Source organism: Crocodylus porosus, unplaced genomic scaffold (genome assembly GCF_001723895.1).
Source record: "Crocodylus porosus isolate Cpor-Errol unplaced genomic scaffold, CroPor_comp1, whole genome shotgun sequence".
Taxonomy (NCBI): domain Eukaryota; kingdom Metazoa; phylum Chordata; order Crocodylia; family Crocodylidae; genus Crocodylus; species Crocodylus porosus.
In genome coordinates, this window is record NW_017728916.1 from 11280542 (window position 1) to 11301130 (window position 20589).

The window sequence follows — 20589 nt, forward strand, 5'->3', positions numbered from 1 at the left end:
ACCAAGCCTTGGGGGACCCTACTGCCCACATCCCTCCAGGTCAAATAAGACCTGTCCACCACCACTCTCTCTGGGTGCAGCCCTCCAGCCAGATAGTGACCCATTTGATTGCGTAAGTGTCGACACTACAATCTCCTAGATTTTTAATGAGAACAGGGTGAGAGACGGTGTCAAAGGCCTTCCAAAAGTCCAGGAAGACTGTCCACTGCCACCCCTGCATCTAAGGATTTTGTGACCTGGTCATAGAAGGCCACCAGGTTGGTCTGACAGGACCTGCCTCTAATGAACCCATGTTGGTTGCCCCTAAGCATAATTGTCCCTGCTGGCCCCTTGTGGACATGCGCCAGGAAAATTTTCTCAAAAAGCTTCCCCAAGACCGAGGTAAGACTAATGGGCCTATAGTTTCCTGAGTCCTCCTTCCTCCCCTTTTTGAAAATGGGAACTACACTGGCCCTCTTCCAGTCCTCTGGCACCATGCCAGAGCACCACGAGTACTTGTAAAGCTGTGCCAGGGGTCCTGCAACGACCTCTGCTAATTCCCTCAGCACTCTGGGGTGGAGATTGTCAGGACCAGCTGGTTTTTAAATGCCTCCAGTCCCTCCAGAAGTTCCCTACCTAAGTCCTCACTGACCTTAGGCCTGGGTGCGCCTCCCCTGGGGCCTGCGGGGGTCCCATGGGGGGGATGATCCAGTCACTGCTTGGGGAAAATGGAGGCAAAGAAATTGTTAAATAGGTTAGCTTTGTCATCTGGTGTGATGACCAGATTTCATAGTGTCTTGTAGATTCCTGCAAGTGCCAACCAGGGAGGAGTCATTCCAGAAGGGAAGAGGGGAAGTTCATTCATTCTTGTTGCTGACCTGGATAGAAGCCAAGGGACCTACACCCCAGAATGGGCTCCTCTGTTGGGAGTTGCAATGAAAATCTCTTCCCTGAGATCACAAAACTAACCAGTAATTTTGTATCTGGCCATTCACACTCTTGCTGCCCAGGACTCTGCATACTTGGCTCCACTTGGAACTGAGGTTCTGTCACACTTGGGCACGCGCGCTACAGATACTGAGAAGACCTGATGCCTGCTGTGGAAAGGGGAGTGGCTTAATTTCAAAGGAGCCCCCACAGCCTATTACAGTATCCAGAGCCGCCCTGGTCCTCTTCCCCATTCTGTTCCAAAGTCCCCTCAAAGTGCCATCCTCTGCTTGGTGATGTCCCCAAGCCCCATGTTTTTAGTTGCAGTCTTCCCTGCCATGCCATGTGATAAAGCTTCTGTAACACTGCACAAAAGTCTAACTCACCCACATCTGCAGTTTTAAGAGCATTTTGCCTGTGGGGATTACTGACAGTAAGGACGTCTTCCCACAGCTACCTGCTGCCACACAGAAACAAGGGCACCAAGAGGAAGACACCTGTAGCAAAGAAGACCTTGAACCCTCACTACAACCACACCTTTGTGTACAATCGCATCAACCCAGAGGACTTGCAGCACATCTGTCTGGAATTGACTGTCTGGGACCGTGAGCCATTGGCCAGCAATGACTTCCTGGGAGGAGTCAGACTTGGAATTGGGAATGGTAAGTTCTGTGGTCCCAATCCCCATGTGCATGGGTGACCGGTGTCTCTTGAGTAAGTGACTGGTGTGGGGGTGGGCTGATTTCACTCACCAAAAAGTGACCACACTGCTTACAGAAGTCCTGTAGCCACTACTGGAAGTGGCACAGTCGCTTTTGCTGGCAGCCCCACTCCCTGGATGGTGCTTGCAGGGGGGGCACCGGCACTTCCACCTGCCACCCTGCCTGTTGCCTAAATGGGGAGCATGGCCTGACAGGGTGCACCAGCACTCCCATTGCACCCCCTACACATCACCACTGCCTGTGTGGCTGCGTCCTGCCCCTTACGCAGTCTGTTACTGGCAGATCAGCTTTGCTACCTCTGTAACCCGGCCCCATTACGTGGGTCTCCTCCTGCTCTGTCCCTTCCTCTTCCTTTTCATATTGGGCCCCCATGCTGTTTGGAAACCCCTTGGAAAATGTGCTTCCTCTCAGTGCTGCAGTCACGGGCCATTTGCAGCACCCCATCTTGTGGCCAGAGGAGGCTGTTCCGTTGAGCTGAGGGGGCACACTGTGGGCTTGGAAATGGAGCTGTCCCCTGCAGAAACTAGCGTCTGCTGCCTCTTCGCAGGCATGAGTAATGGCCAGGTGGTGGACTGGATGGACTCCACAGGGGAAGAGGTGAGCCTGTGGCAGAAGATGCGCCAGTACCCTGGATCCTGGGCTGAAGGAACGCTGCAACTCCGCTCCACCATGGCTAAGGCAAGGATGTAGCTGCCACCAGCACTGGAACAGATACCAACTTGAGCAAGGCAGCACCAGCTGAGCAGACTAGACTCCAAACCACAGTACCAAAGCGGGTAGGGAACAGTGGTATAGCAGCAGCCCCTGCTTTTGCTCATCTGGTGCTAAAGCTCATTGTCTCTATCCAGGCTCATTCAAAGCAATTGTTCTTGGCAGCAGCTCTGTTTTATTTAAAGGGACTTTTCCTCTGAGTTGAAGATTTTTCCATCTGGACCCTCCCCTTCCCAGGGGCTGCAGGCCTCCCTTTTTTTTTTTTTTTTAACTTGTTTTTCAGTTTCTTCACCATTCCCCATCCCATGTGCCTTGCTGCAGTCTCCATTACCCCCTGCTTCCCCCTCCCCCTCCCTGCTCCTCTCAGGATAGCTCTGAATGGTGCTGACAGTCTGACTGTACAAGCTGGAGGCTGCATGGGTGCAACAAGCAAGAGTGTGGAGAGCATGGGAATGAGTTCTGATGATGGGAAAGTGTGTGGAAGGCACAAGCCCCAGTTTATAGTAGTGTGACCTGACCAAGCTGCATCTTCATGTCTTTGTGCCACTGACAGAAGGGAATGGAGCTGAGGTACTGTATGATAGTGGTTCTGAAACCAACTTTAGGGCTCTCTTTCCCTTGCAAGCAGGGGCACTGTTGAATTGAGCTTGTGGCTGGAGATCAGAGCTAGAAGGGCAACTTGCCTGCTACATGGCATGCTCCTGCCAGCTAAGTTATACAAATTTATTCATTTTAAATTAACATTCAACTGTCAAACCCATTTCCCAGGGAGGTGTTGGCACTGCCAGGTGGAGAGGAGGAGCAGATTCTGGAATGGAAGTTTAAACTCCATGCAGAGCAGTTGTTCAGGAGGATGGTTTCTGTGCTGTCTAATGTACTGTGCACGTTTCTGTAACTGCCACATGTTTGTCAAAGGGCCATCTGTTTTTAATAAAGGCTTTCTTACCATTGCTGCCTGTGCAGCAGGAGAGTCCTTAAGCTGCCCCAAGGAGGTTAATTAATGGAACATGGATTTGAAGGGCAAGGAGATGGAGATGAGGATGCAACTGTTGCTGCTGGGTTAGGATGGGAATGTCTCATGCGCCAGCAGGCTCCTCACTGCCCCTACCTATCATTGATCTTGGTCTTGCTATGGACTATGCATGTGATGAACCAGTGTGCTTTATCACACAGCTGTTCTAGAAATAGGGAGGTACAGCAGTTTGTTGCAGTATAGCTCTGCCAGGGCAGCAGCAAGTGTTGCTCACCTGCATCTTGGAAAGAGAAGGGAGGTGAAAAGAGTTTAAAAAAAAAAAAACACTTAAACTATGCTTTGTGGTCAGTTTCCTACATCCTAAACATTGCTGGGGCCTATGGACAATCTCTAGACAAGAGAACAATATGATCAAGATGCTCCAGGGCTAAATGGAGTGGGACTTCCCAGTAGAGAGTATATCTGGTGCTTGAGGAGAGCAGCAAGTAGTATTTCCCCTCAAGCCTGCAGTCCAGTTCAAGCTGTTGTTGCTAAACCCAGGTACTAACTGCCCTCTGTCCTTGTCTGGGGACAGCTGCCTGCCCTGTTCTCTTTCTGATCTTTAGCCTTATCATGCATGTGTTTGGGTTTAGGCAAAGCAAAATCTTTGTATCTGACATCCAGTTCTTACTGTTCCTGCTAAATGTTCTCAAACATCAAACAGATATCTTCTTCCCAGGGGAAACTGTTCCAAATCTCTCTAGTGCTGCACAGGCACCTTGTGGGAGCAGTGCTCCAGCCTGTGCTGCTCTGGGTAGCCCTGTTGTCAGGTGCTGACCTACTCTCATAGCACATTTGCTGTATTTTACATAACCTGGGCATTTAAGAAATAAAATAAGGAGGGTTGGAAAAAGACCAATCAAGAGCATTTGCTGCTGCTGTATTCCTGCCAGGTACCATCAGGCTTGGCATAGCCCCAGATCCTCCTGCCTGACCTACTGTTTCCCTGCTCCTCCATCACTTGGGCCTAAGGAGTAGCTGAATGGGCAGGGTGGGAAGGAGGAGAAAGTGCCCAAACATATTTTCTCAGCCTCCTTGTGAAAGGCTAGTGTGCTAGCAGCTTGAACCAGCTGGTCCCTTTCCACCATGAACATTCTTGACCTTTGACTCTGCTGCTTCTTTCACTATGGAGAGCTAGAAAGCAATGAAGGAACCTGTCCTCTGAGGCTGTGGGGGATCTGAGTTTCAGGAGGGGGCAGGACATCATTCCCCCAGTAGCCAAAGCTAAGCTTTCCCCCCCTGCCATTGCAGCACTAGCTCACTCGCACAGGTCCCTGTTTTCTGCATGCCGGGTGGCCTCCTGGCTGCTCAGCAGGTAAGTGTCAATGAAGTCGAAGAGCTGGTCGGTGTCAATCGGCTCGATGAAGCGCTCACGATCCGTACCCTGCTTGTCCACCAGCACCATGTTAAAGCGGGAGCGGGTGATCTGCAAGAACTGCCTGCAGAAGCCAAGGGGAGTGAGCAGGTGAGAACCAGCAGCTCTCAGGAGGGGAAAGCCAGGACATCCATCACCACTGCCCCTCTATGGCAGGGTTTACACCTCACCCTGGTGAAGCTGCCCCCAGTTCACAGACCATCTTAACCATCTGCTTAGGCTTGTGCATACTGCTGAGCAAGGGGCTCCAGGAGGTGAGAGTTTAGCACCTCCTGTCTTGTTGGCAACACAACCCTGTGCTGTTTGCTTGTCTAAATGACTACAGTCTACCTGCCCTGCTCTCTAGCTGCTATTCCAAGGTCAGTGCTTCCCAGGCCAGTCTCCTGTTTGTGCAGGACAGCTGCGGAGACCATAGGTTATTCTGAGTAGCTTGGTACGTTCCATCCACAGCCACATGCTATAGCATAGTACAGTAGCAGGGCTTGTCTCTCTTTCCAACCCTGCACAGCTCAAGGCAGCAGTGCTGGCAGTCCAGCTCCCCAGGGCACTATGGCTTTCCCTCACACTCATGGCAGGGTTTGAATAGCCAGTGCTTTGAGTGTCGGGGTGTGTGTGTTACCTACAGTACTGGTGTCTTCTGGAGTGATTTCCCCTGTCAGTACTGGAGATCACAGCAGGGATTTCAGTCCTACCTGCATATGACCCCACCACCTCAGCAAAGGCAGCAGCAGCAGCTCTCGCTAGAAGCAGCCAGTACTCCACCAGCCCTCCACTATCAACATGCTACAGCCACCAGCTGATTTGGGCTCTGTAGTCCTACCTCTGATCTCTTTGCAGTTGTTCCCCACCACTGCCCCAACAGCTATTGCTGGTACCTGAGCTGCTCAATGATGCTGGCTGACAGCTGCTGTTCCTGGATGCGTCCCACCTCAGAGGGAGGCTGCCCCACCAGCTCGATGATGGTGATGTGACGTAGGTCCAGCCCACAGGTGGCTTGCTAAGGAGAAGAGCAGAGTAGATCAGAAGGCACTAGCTGGGGGTGTGGAGGGGGTTACATCAGGGGAAGGGGCCTCACCTGCAGCATAGCAATCTGCATCTTGTAGAAGCGGTCAGAGGGATCAGGAGCAGAGACAATCAGGAGCCGGCGTTTCTCAAAGAACTGATCAAGGAGGCTTGCTGCTGAGTTCACATCCACATTGATTTGCATTGCTGAAGCAAGGAAGGTTAGAACTGAGCACAAATGGAGCCCTCTCCCCACCATCCCTCCCTGCATTTTCTAGCTTTGCCTACCGCATAACCAGCACTTATGTCTCCTCCCGCAGGATGAGGCATCTTCCCCAGACTGATTTCTGTTCACTCTCCCAGCAGGAAGCATGTTGCTAGCAGCTCCAACACAGGGTAGAAAATACCCTAGGAGGAGTCACCCGGCAGACCTGAGTCACAGCCCTTAGGGCAAGTTACATTGAGACTGTGGAGAAGGGACCCAGAAATGCAGCAGGCTGGTGCTTGTAGGTGCTTTTAGTCTCTAGGCAGGCTAGGTTCTTTGAGTAGATGTGATAGCTTTTCGTCTCTAGCCACTAGGTAGCAAGAGAGCAGGTCATAGGTGCTGGGATCCATCTTTCTGTAGATATTTAGCCTGCAGCAGTGATGCTCACTGTGACTGAGCTGTACAGATCAATAAGGAAGCTCCATCGATAATGTAGCAGGCTCCATCTGCCTGATGAAGAACAAATCCTCCTCATCTGTCCATGGAAACCAGGACAGCCCTGGGCACACAGGAATGCCACAGAAAGAGACCAACCTCCTACTCTCTAGATTCGGCTAGGTGGTTGTGGCTTCCTTTTGGCCACTGCTGTGATAATGGATAATGTATTGTGTCAGGGTTGGTGGTTTGGGTTAACAGATCATCAAGTCTGACCCCCTGCACCTGGCAGGAAAGAGCACTGGGGTCAGATGACCCCAGCCAGGTAATATGTCTAGCCTCCTGAGGTTTGGATTGTATAGGATGGTTTGGATAGATATGGTCCTGCCTCTAGCAGGGGGCTGGACTAGATGACCCACAGAGGTCCCTTCCAGCCCACCTGCTCTATGATTTGATGAATGCATTAGCTCTGCAAGCATGCCCCCACTAGGAGGTGCTTGCCAGCGTCTGAACCAGTGGGTGAAACCAGTAAGGGTCTGGATCTCTGTCCGCTTCTCTGGACTTGCCCTTGATTTCCTCTGGGAAACGTGAGAGGAGCAGCAGTACTCAGTGTTGTAAGCAGTGGTGGATGCAGGGATGTGACCAGGGGCCTTCTGTCTAGCCCAGTTTAGGGAGGGCTGGGGGTTAGTTTTATTCTGTGCCCAGGACTCTCCTGGTTTCTATGGAGACACAAGGGGGATTTGCTCTCAGACAGGCAGCAATTGGTTTACAGGGCAATCAAATGTGAGGTGCAGCCTTCCCCAGGGGCTTGCAGGGCTCCACTGAAGGTTTGGGTTTAGCTCTGGCTTGTTATTTGGAGAGAAGCCCATCATAAAATGGATTCCAGCTTTCTCAGAGGTCAAGGGGGTGTGGCTGAGGGCTTGGCTTGGGCCCTGATATGGCTCTGAGAAATGAAACATGAGACTGTAGAGCCCAGCTTTACCTCTGGGCACTCTCCCTGCCGCCTGGGTGACATTAACAGCAAGAGAAATAAAGTATCAAATCTCTACTCTGGGAGTGAACTTGGAGTGAGGGGCTGTTGGGCCAAGCCAGAGCCAGAAGGAGAGGCCTGGTGACCACCAGGGAACACAGTGCTATGCTGATCCTTTCCCCTTGTCTCATCCACCTGAAAACCTGAACCCCCTCCCCACAGGACAGGTCTCATTTGGGCCTTTGGGGGTGGTTTCACAAGGTTGCAGGTGGTGAGTGACCTGGGGTGTCTCTTCTGTGCACCTAACCAAGAATTTGGAACACCTGAACAAGACAGTCTGCCCGCCCGCCCACCCGCTTGCCCCTGGTGGGATGCAAAGGCCTGTGCTGGCTCAGACATGGCTGCAGGAGTCCTGGCAGAACTGTGGGCACAGGCTTGGCCTGTGCACTGGAGACAACTGGAAACCTCTCCTACCTGCTGTGGGTGATCACCAGTCTGATGTTTGAGAGGGACCCAGTGAAGTTTCTCCACCTCTTGGCATATGACAGGGTCTTAGCTCTGCCCCCTCTCACTTCTGTAAATGTCTTCAACTGTAGATATAAGGGAGCTCCTATTCTGAGAGGAATATAACTCCTGTTGCAGTGAAGCCCATGCAAGAAGGCAGCCCAGGCTCTGAGCAAGGAACCTTGCTAACTGATATTAGGGCCTTGACTCCTGGCACGTTGGTATGTGACATATGGCAGGTGGCACTAAGGGTGCTGTCTGGTTCTTCAGCCTTGTTCCAGTTGCCTCACAAGACACAGGCCAGTCTTCCCTGGGGAGAGCATCGCCCTGCGTGTGTCCCTCCTTGTGATTCTCTGCAACACTTACGCACACAAGTAGGCTGTGATCCTGACCACTGGTGACTGGACTGACAGATGCGTGAGGGGGTTCCTTGGCGATCATAGCCCCCATCACAGAAGTAGTTGCACATGGCACCATAGTTATTGCCTGCAGAGGTGCAGCTGAGGTAGCCATTCTGCGGTGGCTTTAGCACAGGGCAGCGGCTCACTGTGAAAGGGAAAGCTGGGGTCAAGGAGAAGCATGAAATACACTCACATCTTTCAGAGTGCAGAGCCAGCGAGCCTCCCTAGGGCTGAGGGGAACTGGGAGCCCTTTAGAGGTCCCATCTGTCCTGGGAGTAAGTGAGACTGCCAGGTATCACAGGGCAGGGGTGACTTCTCGCTTACCTTGAACTCTGACGACAAATTTGCAGCTGGCTCGGTTATAAGCCTGATCGTAGGCGGTGTAACGAATAACATGCTCCCCTTCTGGAAACTCAGACCCAGGTTCTGGGCCCCGCAGTGTCACACTGAACCAAGAAAGAGAGTGTGCATGCCTCAGGATGCATGATACTGCAGTGTTTTGATTCCAAAGCAGAGATTTCAAGGCTGCAAAGCCATCATAAATGCATGTGGGCCAAGGGTTGGAGTGCCCACTCCTCCTGCTCACCGTTTGATGATGCCATCAGCAGAGTCCTTCACATGAGGGGGGTCCCAGTACACAGTGGCTGTCAGCTTCTCTGGCTCTGCTATCCTCTCTCGTGAGTCAGGACATCGGATCTTGGGGGGCTCAATGTCTGCCCAAGCAAAGCAGAAATAAACAGGGTACCTGTGTAGGCCAGGTGGATAGTACAGAAAGGGTGAGGATTGAGGGAGAGAGGCTCGAAAGAGACAATAAAAGTCACAGGGGCATCAGGAGTCAGGATGCCAGCCAGAACAGGCCAGCGAGACAGCAGTGCCCCTGGCTTAAGAGCTGTAATAGCCCAGAGGGACAATAATATCCAGCAACAGGGAGGTAGGGCCTATCTCACATTGCAAAGATGTATGCTCCTGGGGCACGCAACCTACCTAAATCATGGCGGCAACAATGCCTTTGAGGAGGTGAATCAGGATAAACCATGGGGAAATTACCTTGACACAGCAGTGTCATGTTCCCAGGGGTAGTGATCTGGGATTATCTGGGCTTAGTTGTACCCTGGAAGCACACATGGGAGATACAGCATGTGGCTAATAGAATCTCTGTGGAGCAGGCACGGGATGAATTCTGGAGCATGTGCCTAGGGTGAGCTGGGCTGGTTGTAAGGATGGCAGGATGAGATTTACCTACACAGATTGGCTCACTGCCACTCCATCGCCCATCTTCCATACACATCCGTGTGCGGTCGCCCTCCAGCTGGTACCCTGGGAGGCAGGCATAGTCACAACGAGAGTCCACCAGTACCCCTGCTGTGCACTGGTAGGAACCATAGTGCAATGCTAGCAGCACGTGGCACCGGATCTCTGCAACAAAAAGAGCAGATCTGCTCAGCAGATGTTGGAAATATTACTGCTGGAAGCATCTGATTCAGGACTGCTTAGGCCAGACAGCTTGACGGTCTTAATGCCCCCATGATGACAGAATTGATGGAATTCCAGGAGAAAATCTCATGGAAAAACTCCAGGAGGGGGAGCAGGAGATAGAAAGGACATGATGACAAAGAGCTGATAGTGCATGCAACCAGACACTCCAGCAAGGGGTCTTAGAAGAACTTAGGGGAAGAGACTGATTCTCTATGTGTGCTCGAGGGGCCAGGGAGCCCCTCAGATCTCTCCACAGTGTAGGACAGAATGGTGGGTCTCCCAGCATGTGCCATCATCTGTCTGTCACAGTGTAGCTATGAGTCAGGCCTCAAAAAAAATCATGAGACTAGCTCATAAATCATGATATTAAAATACTAATATGGGAGTTATTTTATTTGTCTGATGTGCTGGGAGCTGGGAAGGTGTCTTGGTCATGTGCTTTGGCTTGGAACTAGGAATGTGAAGTTAGGAACTTCCCTTCTCAGTCAAAACTGAATTTTCTCTAATCACTTGAATCCAGAACCATTACAAGAAACAGCAGCTATCACAGCATTGTGATAAAATTGAGAGAGATGGTTTTAACCAAATACAGCTTCAAAGGAGGCCTCCCTTACCCACTTCCTGTCCCTTCTCTGTCAAATGATTTCTGTGGTGTAAAAACCAATAACAATTAAAATAGAAGGCAACATAGGTACTGCAGGGGCAGCAGCCAAGCAAGAGGTGTGGGAAACAGTTGCTGACAAGGTGAGACCAGTGGGGACTGCCAGCAGTGAGGGGAAACTGGATCTGAGTAGAGCCAAGGTGCAGCATTCGGGGACAGGAAGCAGCACAAGTACCAGAGCCATGTGCAGTGTGTAATAGTGAGCTCATTTTCTTCTCTTCTGATTCTTCTGTAACCCATACACTGTGGTCACCTCACTCTGGCATGTTCTCAGGCACTAGACAGAATGTCACATGCTTGCACACAACATCATATGTCTTTGGCACTTACGTCTGCAGTAGGCCATCCCAGACCAGTGACGGCTTGGCAAGCACTGCACCGACCTCTGCCCAAACAGCCGGAAGCCTCGATCACAGGACAGTTCACAGCGTGTCCCCAGGCTGCTGCGGTAATTCCCTCCCCAGGGGGAGTAGCAGATTGCCTCTCCATGGTGGATGCTTAATGGGTAGCACCACTGAGGCACTAAGGAGACATAGAGGGGAGGGTATTGCAAGGGTTATTGTGTCAGTTTAGGCCATGGGAAACATGGATTCAATTCCTCACTCCACCACAGCTTTCCTAGAGGGCCCCTGCAGGCTGCTTAGCCAAGCTGCACCTCAGTTCCCTTCTGTGCTATGAGGAAAATGGCATCTGCCTCATAAAGCTCTTGGGAGAATGAATTCTTTGAAAATGACATGTTCACATTGGGGGTAATGGGCTCATGTGAGTACCTAAGGCAGGGCAGAGGTGTATCTTATTGACTAACAGAATCAGATGCATAAGCTTTTGTGAGCAATGCTCATTTTGTCAAATGCTATAGGGAGTTTTTATACAACTCTGATTCAGTCAACCACCAGCCTGTGGGCCAGATCCAGTCCATAGCACTATGTTATCACAGGCCCATGGGTCTTCCCATGCAGGGTGGCATGAGGCCCAATCCCAGCATGCAGGGCTGGGTGGAGGTGGCTTGGGGCCCCAGTCCCAGCATGTGGGGTCTGATCTGGCCCATGGAGTGGTCCCGCAAGTCTCATTTGGCCCACATGGCCAAAATGTTGAGTTGGTCTACAAGGTGCATCTCTACCCAGCCTTCTGCCTGATTTCAGACTCATACAACTACCTTTCTCTACTCATTAGTACCTAAGGATAGAGCAGGAAGGAGGGGAACCAGTGTTAGCTATCCAGAAGGGGGCTGTTCTACCTAGGAGTATGTGACTCATGACAAGGGCTTAAGCAGCATGATGCAGCATACAGCTGGTTATACCAAAGTCTAAATGATTGGGTGCCCAGCCCTGTGAGACCACCTTTGCTGGAGATACTGACAGCCATGAGGGTGGTCAGTAAGAAGTTGTTACCTCGGTAGTCCAGGGTTGGAGTGTGGGGTGTCTCCTCTACATACACTTCATTGTTGTATGCCTCAGCAGCATGGTAGCCAGAGCCTGGGGAGGGAGAAGAGACAGAAGAGAATGAGAAGGTGGCATTCCCTGCCTAGGCACCTTATTTCTACTGCCCAGGCTGGGACTATCCCTCAGGTCATGTCACTGCTCTGAACAGGCACTTCAGTCTGCACAGAAGTGGTTACAGGAGCTCTCCCTGAGGTCAGGCTCTGGGAAATTTTCCATCTCAGGAACCCCTGGGAGTAAATCTGCTTCCTTAAGTGATCTGTCCCAACATGAGGCCTTCTGAGAGGACCTGATGTGTGGGAATCCCCTCCTGACACTGCCTCTCTCTACTTACAGCATTCCCAGCCCTTTTAAGATAAAATCCTTGTCCCCTAGGCAACATGTAATCCCTGCTCCTTCCTGTAGTCTCCTTGGTACCCAAGAATGTTTTGCAGAGACAGAGGTGGAGGCGGAACTGAAAGGTGGGAAGGGAGGCTGTCTCTCCACAGCCTTGTTGGAGTCACCTTCCTTGGTGCGAGGTGGGTGTAAGATATTGCAGTTTTGGGATGGTAGCACTTCACACCAGTGACTGTGCGGTATGAAGCAAGGAGGAATGAGGCCTCTTGAACACACTGCAGGTGGAAGACAGTCCAGAATGAGAACAGACCTACAGTGCAATCAGCCACACAAGTGCAAACAGCTGCACAGCCTAGCCCAGAACGCAGTAGGCATCATTCTCCTTTTTGCCTGCATCTGACTCTCTCCAAACAGCAGTGCCCTTGTTTCAGGTCCTCCAGTGTCACAGCCACAGCAAAGAGCTGAAAAGGGAACATATCTGTGCAGAGGGCTCTTCCCCTCCCCTACCTGAGTTGGCAGTGACATGTCTGTGTGGCTGGCACTGTCCAGCAGACTAAACAGCCTCACTGCCAGATTAATTTATTACAGGAAATCAGTGTCAGAGCTGAGCTTGGAGAGAGGACAAACCAGTTCTTTCATGAACACGATTCCAGGAAGCCTTCCTTCTGATCACTCCTTTTGAATACCTCCTGATAGTTGTTCAAACAGGGCTTGTCTGTTCATTCCGATTTATGGAGAACAGGGAGCCCTTCCTAGGTTAGGCCTGGTTCTAGTCTGGCCTCCCTGTGGAAGACCAGGGCTGAATGAGCAAAGAGAATGAACTGCCCTCTCATCTCAGGAAGAGGCTGGGTAGGGCTGTGGGGCACTTAGTCTAAAAAGGGATGGTGCCTTTGGGCGAAGGAAAGAAATGGTGAGTCAAGACAATATGCACCTCTCACAGCTGGATGCATTGATTCCCCCCATGGCAGAACTGGAATCCACTAGTGAGGCTGTTGGGGGAATGCCCAGCACTGAAAGGAAACTGAGCCCTAATTCCTCTCTCATCCTGGTGGGGGAGGGAACGGGGAAGAGTGGCACTTCAATGGAGTTCAGGCTTGACATTCCCCCACACTGAAAGGAAGAGAGCCCCCTTAGTGGAAAGTTTGGGGTCTCCTTAGGAGCCATAAGGAGGCCCAGGGAGACCACAATTCTTTCCTAGTCCCGGTGAGTACCTGCACCTGGAGCCCAGATGAATGATATAGGCTGACTGGGGACATTCCCTGGCTGTGAGATAGTGTTTCTGTTGGACTTCCTTTCCTTCCAGGCAGCTAAGTTCACCCCCCCTTCCCTTTTCTTTCCCTCACTATTCCTGTTTCCGTGAGTGAGCACACTTATTTTCACTCCTATTTTTAGTCTGTCCCCCAGACGTCATTTTGGTATTAGTCTTGAAACTGAATATCTGTACTGAGCAGAATCCCAGATGTTTCTCAAGACATGAGTCAGTCAATCCAGGCTCCTGAATGGAAAGACTGGTGAGAGGGACTCTCAGCCTGGAATGAGCAGGGAAAGCGCGTGGCTGTGGCTCCCTCCAGGATTATGGACTTGGAGACAGTAGATTAAGTCTTGTGGAAAACCAATCTGCATCTCCACCACATTCTCTCTGCTCTGGCAGCACTTGGCTTTCCTTCTACTCTTCCCTGCTCTAAAACCTTGGTTTAAAAGGAGAAGTGTTGCTGCTTGAGCACAAAGTACAAGCAGCCTCTCCAAAAAGCCTCTACTGCTCTGAGGGAATCTTTATGACTTGCAACAGTATAATGCCCCCTCTTCTGCCCTGCTCTTCTGAATATACAATTCCCTTCATCCCAAAGCCTTTCCTATGCTACACCAAACTGCTGAAATCCAGCCACCTCCACGTGGGACCACACCAGCATACAATGAGCAGAAGGGTCCATATTGGTTAGGATGCTGGGGCAAGTCCTGTCTCTGCTGCAAAGCTGTGAGAGCTTTCACACCCACTCAAAGCAAACAGCACTTTGGCTTCAAGGCTCTCAAAAAGCCAACTGCATAGAAATCAATGCATCTGCCTCACAGGGAGAGTGGGCTGACTCAGCCCTGCTCGGATTTGAATGAGCAGTTCCAGGGAGGCTGGTTGAGAGAAAGAAAGGAGGAGAGACAGGGGAGGAGAGGAGGCATAAAGAAATCATTTATTATAACCCTAATGTTGAGGTCACAGAGCCATCCCCTTCAGGAGACAGTGATGCATACATGGAAAGTTGCTCTTTCATTCTCAGCCTGTATTTATTTAGTGATATAGTGAGGTGGCAGAGTAACAGGGAGGATCTAAAGTATCACAAGTCTCTGAGAGAAAAGCAAGAGTGGGAGAAGAAACTGCAAATGGGAGAAGGGCCTTCCAGAGTGTTGTAGGGGCCTTTACAGGCTCCAGGGTGTCTTATTTGATAGTTGGGATAACAAGGATGCTGCTGGAAAGGACTGGATTTCTACAGCAAACAGGCTGCAGAGTTTTAGTTGGTTGTTCTGCCCAGTCTGGGAAGAGGCTTGGGTTTTCCTCTGAATGCACTGTGCAGCTGTTCCAGACAAACAGTAACCTGCCAAAAGTTCCACCAGAAGCTGAGAACAAGTGGAAAAGTTTAGCTCCCACAATTGTAGCTGTGATGAGGAGTTTGCTATTTACTCATCTCTGGATGAGATCCTAACCCAATGGGTTCCGGTGTCCTCTCTCTTCCCTCCTCCACCCTCAACAAGGCAGACACCTCAGCTCTCCCCAGGCTGCCTTGAGCAATCGTGTCAGTCAGGCCCTGGCCTCCTGGGCATCTGATTTCTTTATGCCTCCTCTCCTCCCCTGTCTCTCCTCCTTTCTTTCTCTCATCTCAAGCTGCCTCTGATGCTCAGCAAACCCACCACACACGTCAGGCGGGCAGGCCCCTTTTAAATGGCGCTTTCCCCAATACCCTTGTCAAAGCTACTCAGCATCATCCTCACAGGGAAGAGCAGAAAGAAAAAAAGCTGTTAAGGCTCCTTTGGCTTCTATCACACAGACTCCTTGACTTATTCTGATGCAGATGACCATTCCCAAGGTTCCTGGAGGAAAAGGGGTGCTGCACTGACCTGGATTCCAGCAAATTTAGGATGCCCAACCATGCTGTCCTTCTCCACTTTCTTCAATCTGCTCCTTTTGCTGTACTGTGCTGTGAACTACAGCTGTTCACTGCTGCTCTATTCATGTATGCTGATACCCTGGGAGAGGCCTGCTAAGCTAGATCCTAGTCTCCTTGCCTGTTAGCACCAGTTGGCATCGATCAGCTTTCCTGCATAGGATGTACACTTACCTTCATGCCAGGTGGAGGATACCAGCTTTGTGAGAAAAAGCAGCAGAAGTGGGGCAGTTTCTTGTACCATCCCAGCGTGTGGGGATTGCTGAGCCGTAGCAGGGAGAACTTGTGCCCAGCAGAGCTCTCTGATTGCTAGCAGGCAGACTACAGCTCCAGGAACCCAGAAAACAGCAGAAACCACAAACCACTGGAGTCTAGAAAGAAGGGAAATGGATTTAAAACAGAAGGGAAATGGCTTTGTTAATAATGCACGCATGCACGCACACGCACGCACACACATACACATACATTTGTTCACTACCCCAGCTTTGCTTTCCTGCCCATACTGATGAGACCCAGATTTTTCCCAAGTTTGTCAATTACAAACATTCAAAAATCATGAGTCAGACCCTCAAAGTCATGAGATTTTGGAAAATAATAAATTACTGGGCATTTTATTTTCCTTCTGTTTCTCTGAGCCTTCCAAATTTTAAATTTTTTCTCTGTAACCATAAGGTCTAGAAACTTTCTTTTAAAAAAAGAAATTGAGATTCTCACATAGTCCCCTCACTTCTGGAACTTGGTCTTTAAGAAAGAGCCAAAATGTTAAGCAGTGCATGACAGAATGGCATGTACCAACATCACTGTGTTTCTCTCACTCAGAGCATGACAGGTGTTGAAACTTGAAGGGAACAATATTTGAAACCAGATCCCAGGATGATGCCAAATGGTTCTAACCTAGGTCTATTCCTGTCCCAAATTAATCACATGGCACGTGTCTACATTAGATGCTAACTGTGCAGTAGCCTAATAGTACTGTGCAGTAGCGTGTCACAGCACAACCAGTGCTACTACACTACTGCGCAGTATTATTAGGCTAATGTGCAGTAGTGTCACTAAAAAGGTGTGCGCCAGCTCTACTGTACAGTACCATTACATTACTGCAAATTTATTTAGTACTTGCTTATACAACTACTGCACATTAATGAACATGTAGCTGTGCCCAGGCAGAATCAAATTACGAGGCTCCAATTCCCCCTTGCGCTATATTTTACATAGCCATTTCTACCAGTGCAGTGACTGAAGGTCAGCATGCAAAGTGGAGCGGGGTGGGGGTTAAACATTTACTTTGTGCTAGTGTCAAGGACTGGACAAGGAACAGGGAACTGACCCAGTGTGAACAGGGTTACAGAAGAGAGAATAAGAGCTTTCCAGGAGAGGAAAGCTAAACTCCCTAATTAATACTACACCTGTCAAGAGTAAGAGAGATTTGGATTTCTGGAGAAAGGCCTTACTCCGGGCAATATGAGGAGAGTTTCTTTATGACTGACTCTCCCAGTCTGTTTGCTGCTGATGTTCTCACATTCAAGTTGTGCATCTTCCTCTTTTTTGCAGAACCAGGGAGCAGGAAGCAGATCAGTGAAACAAGGGCAGATGACAGGAACAAGGTAAACATCATTTACAGACAGACTGGGACAGATTTACTGCAGTTTCAGGTCAGTGCAAATGCACTAGACTGTATGCTACATAAAGAAAGCAGTAAGGGGGCAATAGGTATAGACAGAAAGGGGACAGAAGACAAACAATGAAAGAAAGTAAATAAGATTGGTGCTGGGGATGGGGAAAGAGAAAGAAAAAGAAGTGGGTGCATGGAGAGAGACACAGAGATGGACTAAGGACGATCTTTGACAATAACCTGAGCTTGGCTGCATGAGGAACTTCTAAAGAGCACAGGAATGTGGCCAGATGAACCTACGTGCTGCTGAACAGGTTCGCAAACAGACTTCAAGGGGGAAAGCAAGCAAGATGGAAACCTCAGCTCCTCCCTTATAATGCCGGTCTATGTATTTACAAACACCCCTCCCCTTGCATTTCTGTTGTTCCAAACGCTCCACTAGCTTGTACCTAGGTTTTTATGCCATGCTCATCAGCACCAGGATACCTGAGCCCTTGCAGTGCCTCATCAAAGTAGAGCGGATGGTTGTGCCTACACTGCCACCTCACTGGCTGGTGTTCAGTGTCTCTACCTGCTATAATGAGAGGTGGAAAGAGTTGCTGAGACCATCCCCCTGATTCTGTGGAGGAAAGTGCCAGTGCTCTCACTGCACAGCATGCAGGGACATGTCTACAGCTTTGGCTCGACAGAAGGTCTCCTAGGCAGTGCCACTTAGGTACTGGCCTAGGTCAAAAGCTTTCTCCAACCCTTGTGGATGGAGGTCAAACAGCTGATAAAAGTGGATCTTACCTACTTCTTTTCTCCGCTCACTGTCCTCTCTCTCTCTTTCCTCTCAGCTTGTTCAGGAAACTTGTGCTTTAGCTTTTCCAAAGCGAGTGGTTTGCTCCTGCATCCTCTGAGACTCTACTAACACTGCCCAGATGTTCACGTCTGCATCTGCTAGACGTCCTCTTAAAGCTGTACTGTCCCTCAGAAAAGGGGAGGGGAAAAAAGAGAAGGTGGGGAAGACAGCCCAGCAGTGGCCAAAGAGCTGCCTCTGGAGAAGCAGTGTATCAGTTAATGCGAAATGAAGACCTAATGGGGGCAAGGGGTGCCTCTCCTTGGCCTGTTGCCTGGACATCCACTGATATCTACTGCAGCTGAGCTTGGGTCCACCTTCCAGGAGGTGAAATATTGAGGTCTGTGGATTCTGAGACTCAGCATGAGACGGTTCTGCAAACCAGGATGCAGTAAAGCAGCATTTCACAGCCTCCAATGGGGGAGAAAGCTTCATGGGAGCTAATTCCCTCAGTGCAAGAGTGGAAGGAGCACAGGTTCCCCAGGCAGGGAGTGCCTGACTGGGGTGTGGATAATCCATTCTAAACCATTTCCTTTAAAGAATCGGGCTCTGGCTTGAGTTTGTAAATTCTGGTACCGGTTTATACCCAGACAACCTGGCCACAGTACTTTTCATTACAGCAATCTGAAAAGTCACTGGTTGACTGTGTAATGCCAGCCATCACAATACTTATATACCTAAAAACTGGCATGTCCCCATCTTATTCTCCCATTCCCATCCTTTCTACCTTGGCCTCTCCTCTCCTCCTTTTTTTTTTTTTTTTACTAACATGCCTATGATAATATCCTGTTCTTCTCATTTAAATCACAACATTTTTTGATCAGCTCCTGAAAATACTTTCCACACACCCTTGCAAGGTAAGTAATTCTAATGATCCCTATGGAGAGACTACAGAGAATGTAAGGGATTTTTCCCACGAAATGAGCCCCAGCAGAACTGATAAAGTCTCAGCTCCGAGTCCTGTGCTCAGACCAGCAGAGTCTGCAGAATTCATCTTCTCAGTTGCATTTGGATAAATTCAGGTCACAGGAAAGATATTCTGAAAGGATCAACATCTGCTGGCCACAGTCATGAATATGAAGGCTCCTGATCCACACAATGAGAGAGAGGAGGCTGGAAGGCTGCTGGCTGAGGTCAAGAAGTGAATCAAGTCACCTACAGGATTAAGTAACTTCAGTGGACTATAAACAGCATTTTGTGGCCACAGAAGTGCTTTTTTGTATATCCAGGAGGCAGACTGCTGATCACCACAGAGTGCTGCCAGCTGTTTCCAAGGGTAAACATTTTTAGCAGTAAATAGTTCTGTTTTAATTGAGAGGGTTGAGTGGATATGGACAGTGATGGTGTCAATCTGGAAGGGAACAGCTGTGTGAGTGACCCTGTCTGCATTCTGCATGCAACTTGTCAGTCTGGTCCAGGGCCCATTCTGCAGAGGGATAGCCTGCAGTGCATGTCTGGACCCTTTATTGAAGGTATTCACTATAGTAATAGAAATCACGTCTATGATCTGTGTTACCAAAAAACCTCAGAGTCCCAGTCACGGACCAGAACCGCATCACACCAGGTGCTGTACACACACAGAACGATTGTCCTCTTGGTTCAAGACCTCACAATGTAAGATAGGAGGCAAACAGCAGACACAGGCAGACAGCTGGGGAGTACTAGGGGACAAGGAGATGGTACCTCAGCGTAAGATCCAGCTGTCAAGCACACGAGCAGCCTAACCGCTGTCATTTGAACACCCCAGTGCAGCAAAGTTTTGAGGGAGGCTAAGGAGAGCCTTGCAGCTATGTACAGGGAGCTCCTCTGAAGTGATAAGGACCAGGTTTGAAACACAGGAGACTGGTAGCATGGGCATGGGGGGTACATGTGCCCCCCTGAAATTGGCCCCTGCTGGTTTCTGCGGGCAGTAACCCCCACCCCCACACTGCTGCTGACTTCTGTGAGCGGTCGTCACTTGCCACCCACAAACTGTGCCCTGCCAGTCTCAGGAAGCACCGGTCACCCATGGTTTGAAGAGTTAATAAGTGTGGTGGAAGCACAGGGGCATCAGGGGCCAAGTGGAAGTGCACTCCTCGCCGAGAGACTGAGAGTCAGCAGCGCCCTCGAAAGAGGGACAGGCCAGACTCTGCTCTCGAAACCAACTGTGAAGACTGAGCTTCAGAACAAGGATCGCGGTGTCTAACCTCCCCTTCCTGCGGGTCCGGGATGAGTGGAGGGCAGTGCCAGGCCAGCGGAGGCAGACACGGGATGGCCCCGAGGTGAGGCTATGCCCGGGTCGGATTAGGGCGGGATTGTGGCTGCGGCCAGACGCTGGGGCGGAGGAGCGGGTGCCGGGACTTCCTGCCGGGGCTCTGGTGCCACTGGGCAATGCCACCCGTGGGCGGGGCGGGCTGTGCGCTGCTCCCCGCGGCCGGCGGGCGGGGGCTCCACTGGATACAGGAGCCGCTGCTTGGAGGCAGCTCGTGGGGCTGAGACGCTTCATGGAGCCAGACCAGCACGGCTGCCGGAGAGAACAGCTCCCCTGACGCCCAGGGGCCGCGGGCAGCGCTGCCGGCGCCAGAGGCTGCCGCGCGCGGGGCGGGGCCCTCGGGCGCTGTCGGAGGCGCTCGGCCGCAGGTCCGAGAGGCTTCGGCTGTTTCCGGCAGCCGCCCTCGGGCCTCCTCGGCGACGCTCGGTGGGGGGCGGGTCAGGCGCTGCCATGGCGTCCCCGTCGCGGCGGCTGCAGACCAAGCCGGTAATCACCTGCCTCAAGAGCGTCCTGCTCACCTACAGCTTCGTCTTCTGGGTGAGCCCGCGGGTCGTGAGCGCGGCGCGGGGGTCGGGCGGGGC

General features: G+C 50.9%; 3 protein-coding genes and 1 long non-coding RNA gene across 8 annotated transcripts in view; 2 read left to right on the forward strand and 2 right to left on the reverse strand.

The window, feature by feature from the left end:
- Window positions 1-3289, forward strand: part of SYTL4 (synaptotagmin like 4) — a 26305-nt gene extending 23016 nt beyond the window's left edge. For all 4 annotated transcript variants that reach the window (XM_019536452.1, XM_019536455.1, XM_019536454.1 and 1 more), the window contains 2 exons: window positions 1360-1568; window positions 2176-3289. In XM_019536452.1, the coding sequence (XP_019391997.1) occupies window positions 1360-1568; window positions 2176-2318 (352 nt within the window). In that variant the 3' untranslated portion in view covers window positions 2319-3289. The remainder of the gene's footprint in view (window positions 1-1359; window positions 1569-2175) is intronic.
- Window positions 2609-18842, reverse strand: SRPX2 (sushi repeat containing protein, X-linked 2). Of its 2 annotated transcripts, none has more exons than XM_019536459.1 (11): window positions 17713-18842; window positions 15482-15678; window positions 11772-11855; window positions 10711-10902; window positions 9483-9659; window positions 8830-8956; window positions 8568-8689; window positions 8209-8388; window positions 5802-5935; window positions 5602-5723; window positions 2609-4790 (listed from the first exon to the last, which is right to left on the reverse strand). In XM_019536459.1, the coding sequence occupies exons 2-11, from the start codon at window positions 15549-15551 to the stop codon at window positions 4610-4612; spliced, it is 1389 nt and encodes a 462-aa protein (XP_019392004.1). In that variant the 5' UTR covers window positions 15552-15678; window positions 17713-18842; the 3' UTR covers window positions 2609-4609. The 2 variants fall into 2 exon arrangements, with proteins under 2 accessions (XP_019392004.1, XP_019392003.1); XM_019536458.1 differs by having other exon boundaries at window positions 17709-18842.
- A 1035-nt stretch (window positions 18843-19877) lies between these two features.
- Window positions 19878-20589, reverse strand: part of LOC109311030 — an 8344-nt gene continuing 7632 nt past the window's right edge. The window contains exon 3 of the long non-coding RNA XR_002101373.1: window positions 19878-19890. This is a non-coding gene — a long non-coding RNA (uncharacterized LOC109311030). The remainder of the gene's footprint in view (window positions 19891-20589) is intronic.
- The window catches only part of TSPAN6 (tetraspanin 6), a 9443-nt gene continuing 9260 nt past the window's right edge, over window positions 20407-20589 (forward strand). Inside the window, exon 1 of the mRNA XM_019536461.1 lies at window positions 20407-20545. Within this exon, the coding sequence (XP_019392006.1) occupies window positions 20459-20545 (87 nt within the window). The 5' untranslated portion in view covers window positions 20407-20458. The remainder of the gene's footprint in view (window positions 20546-20589) is intronic.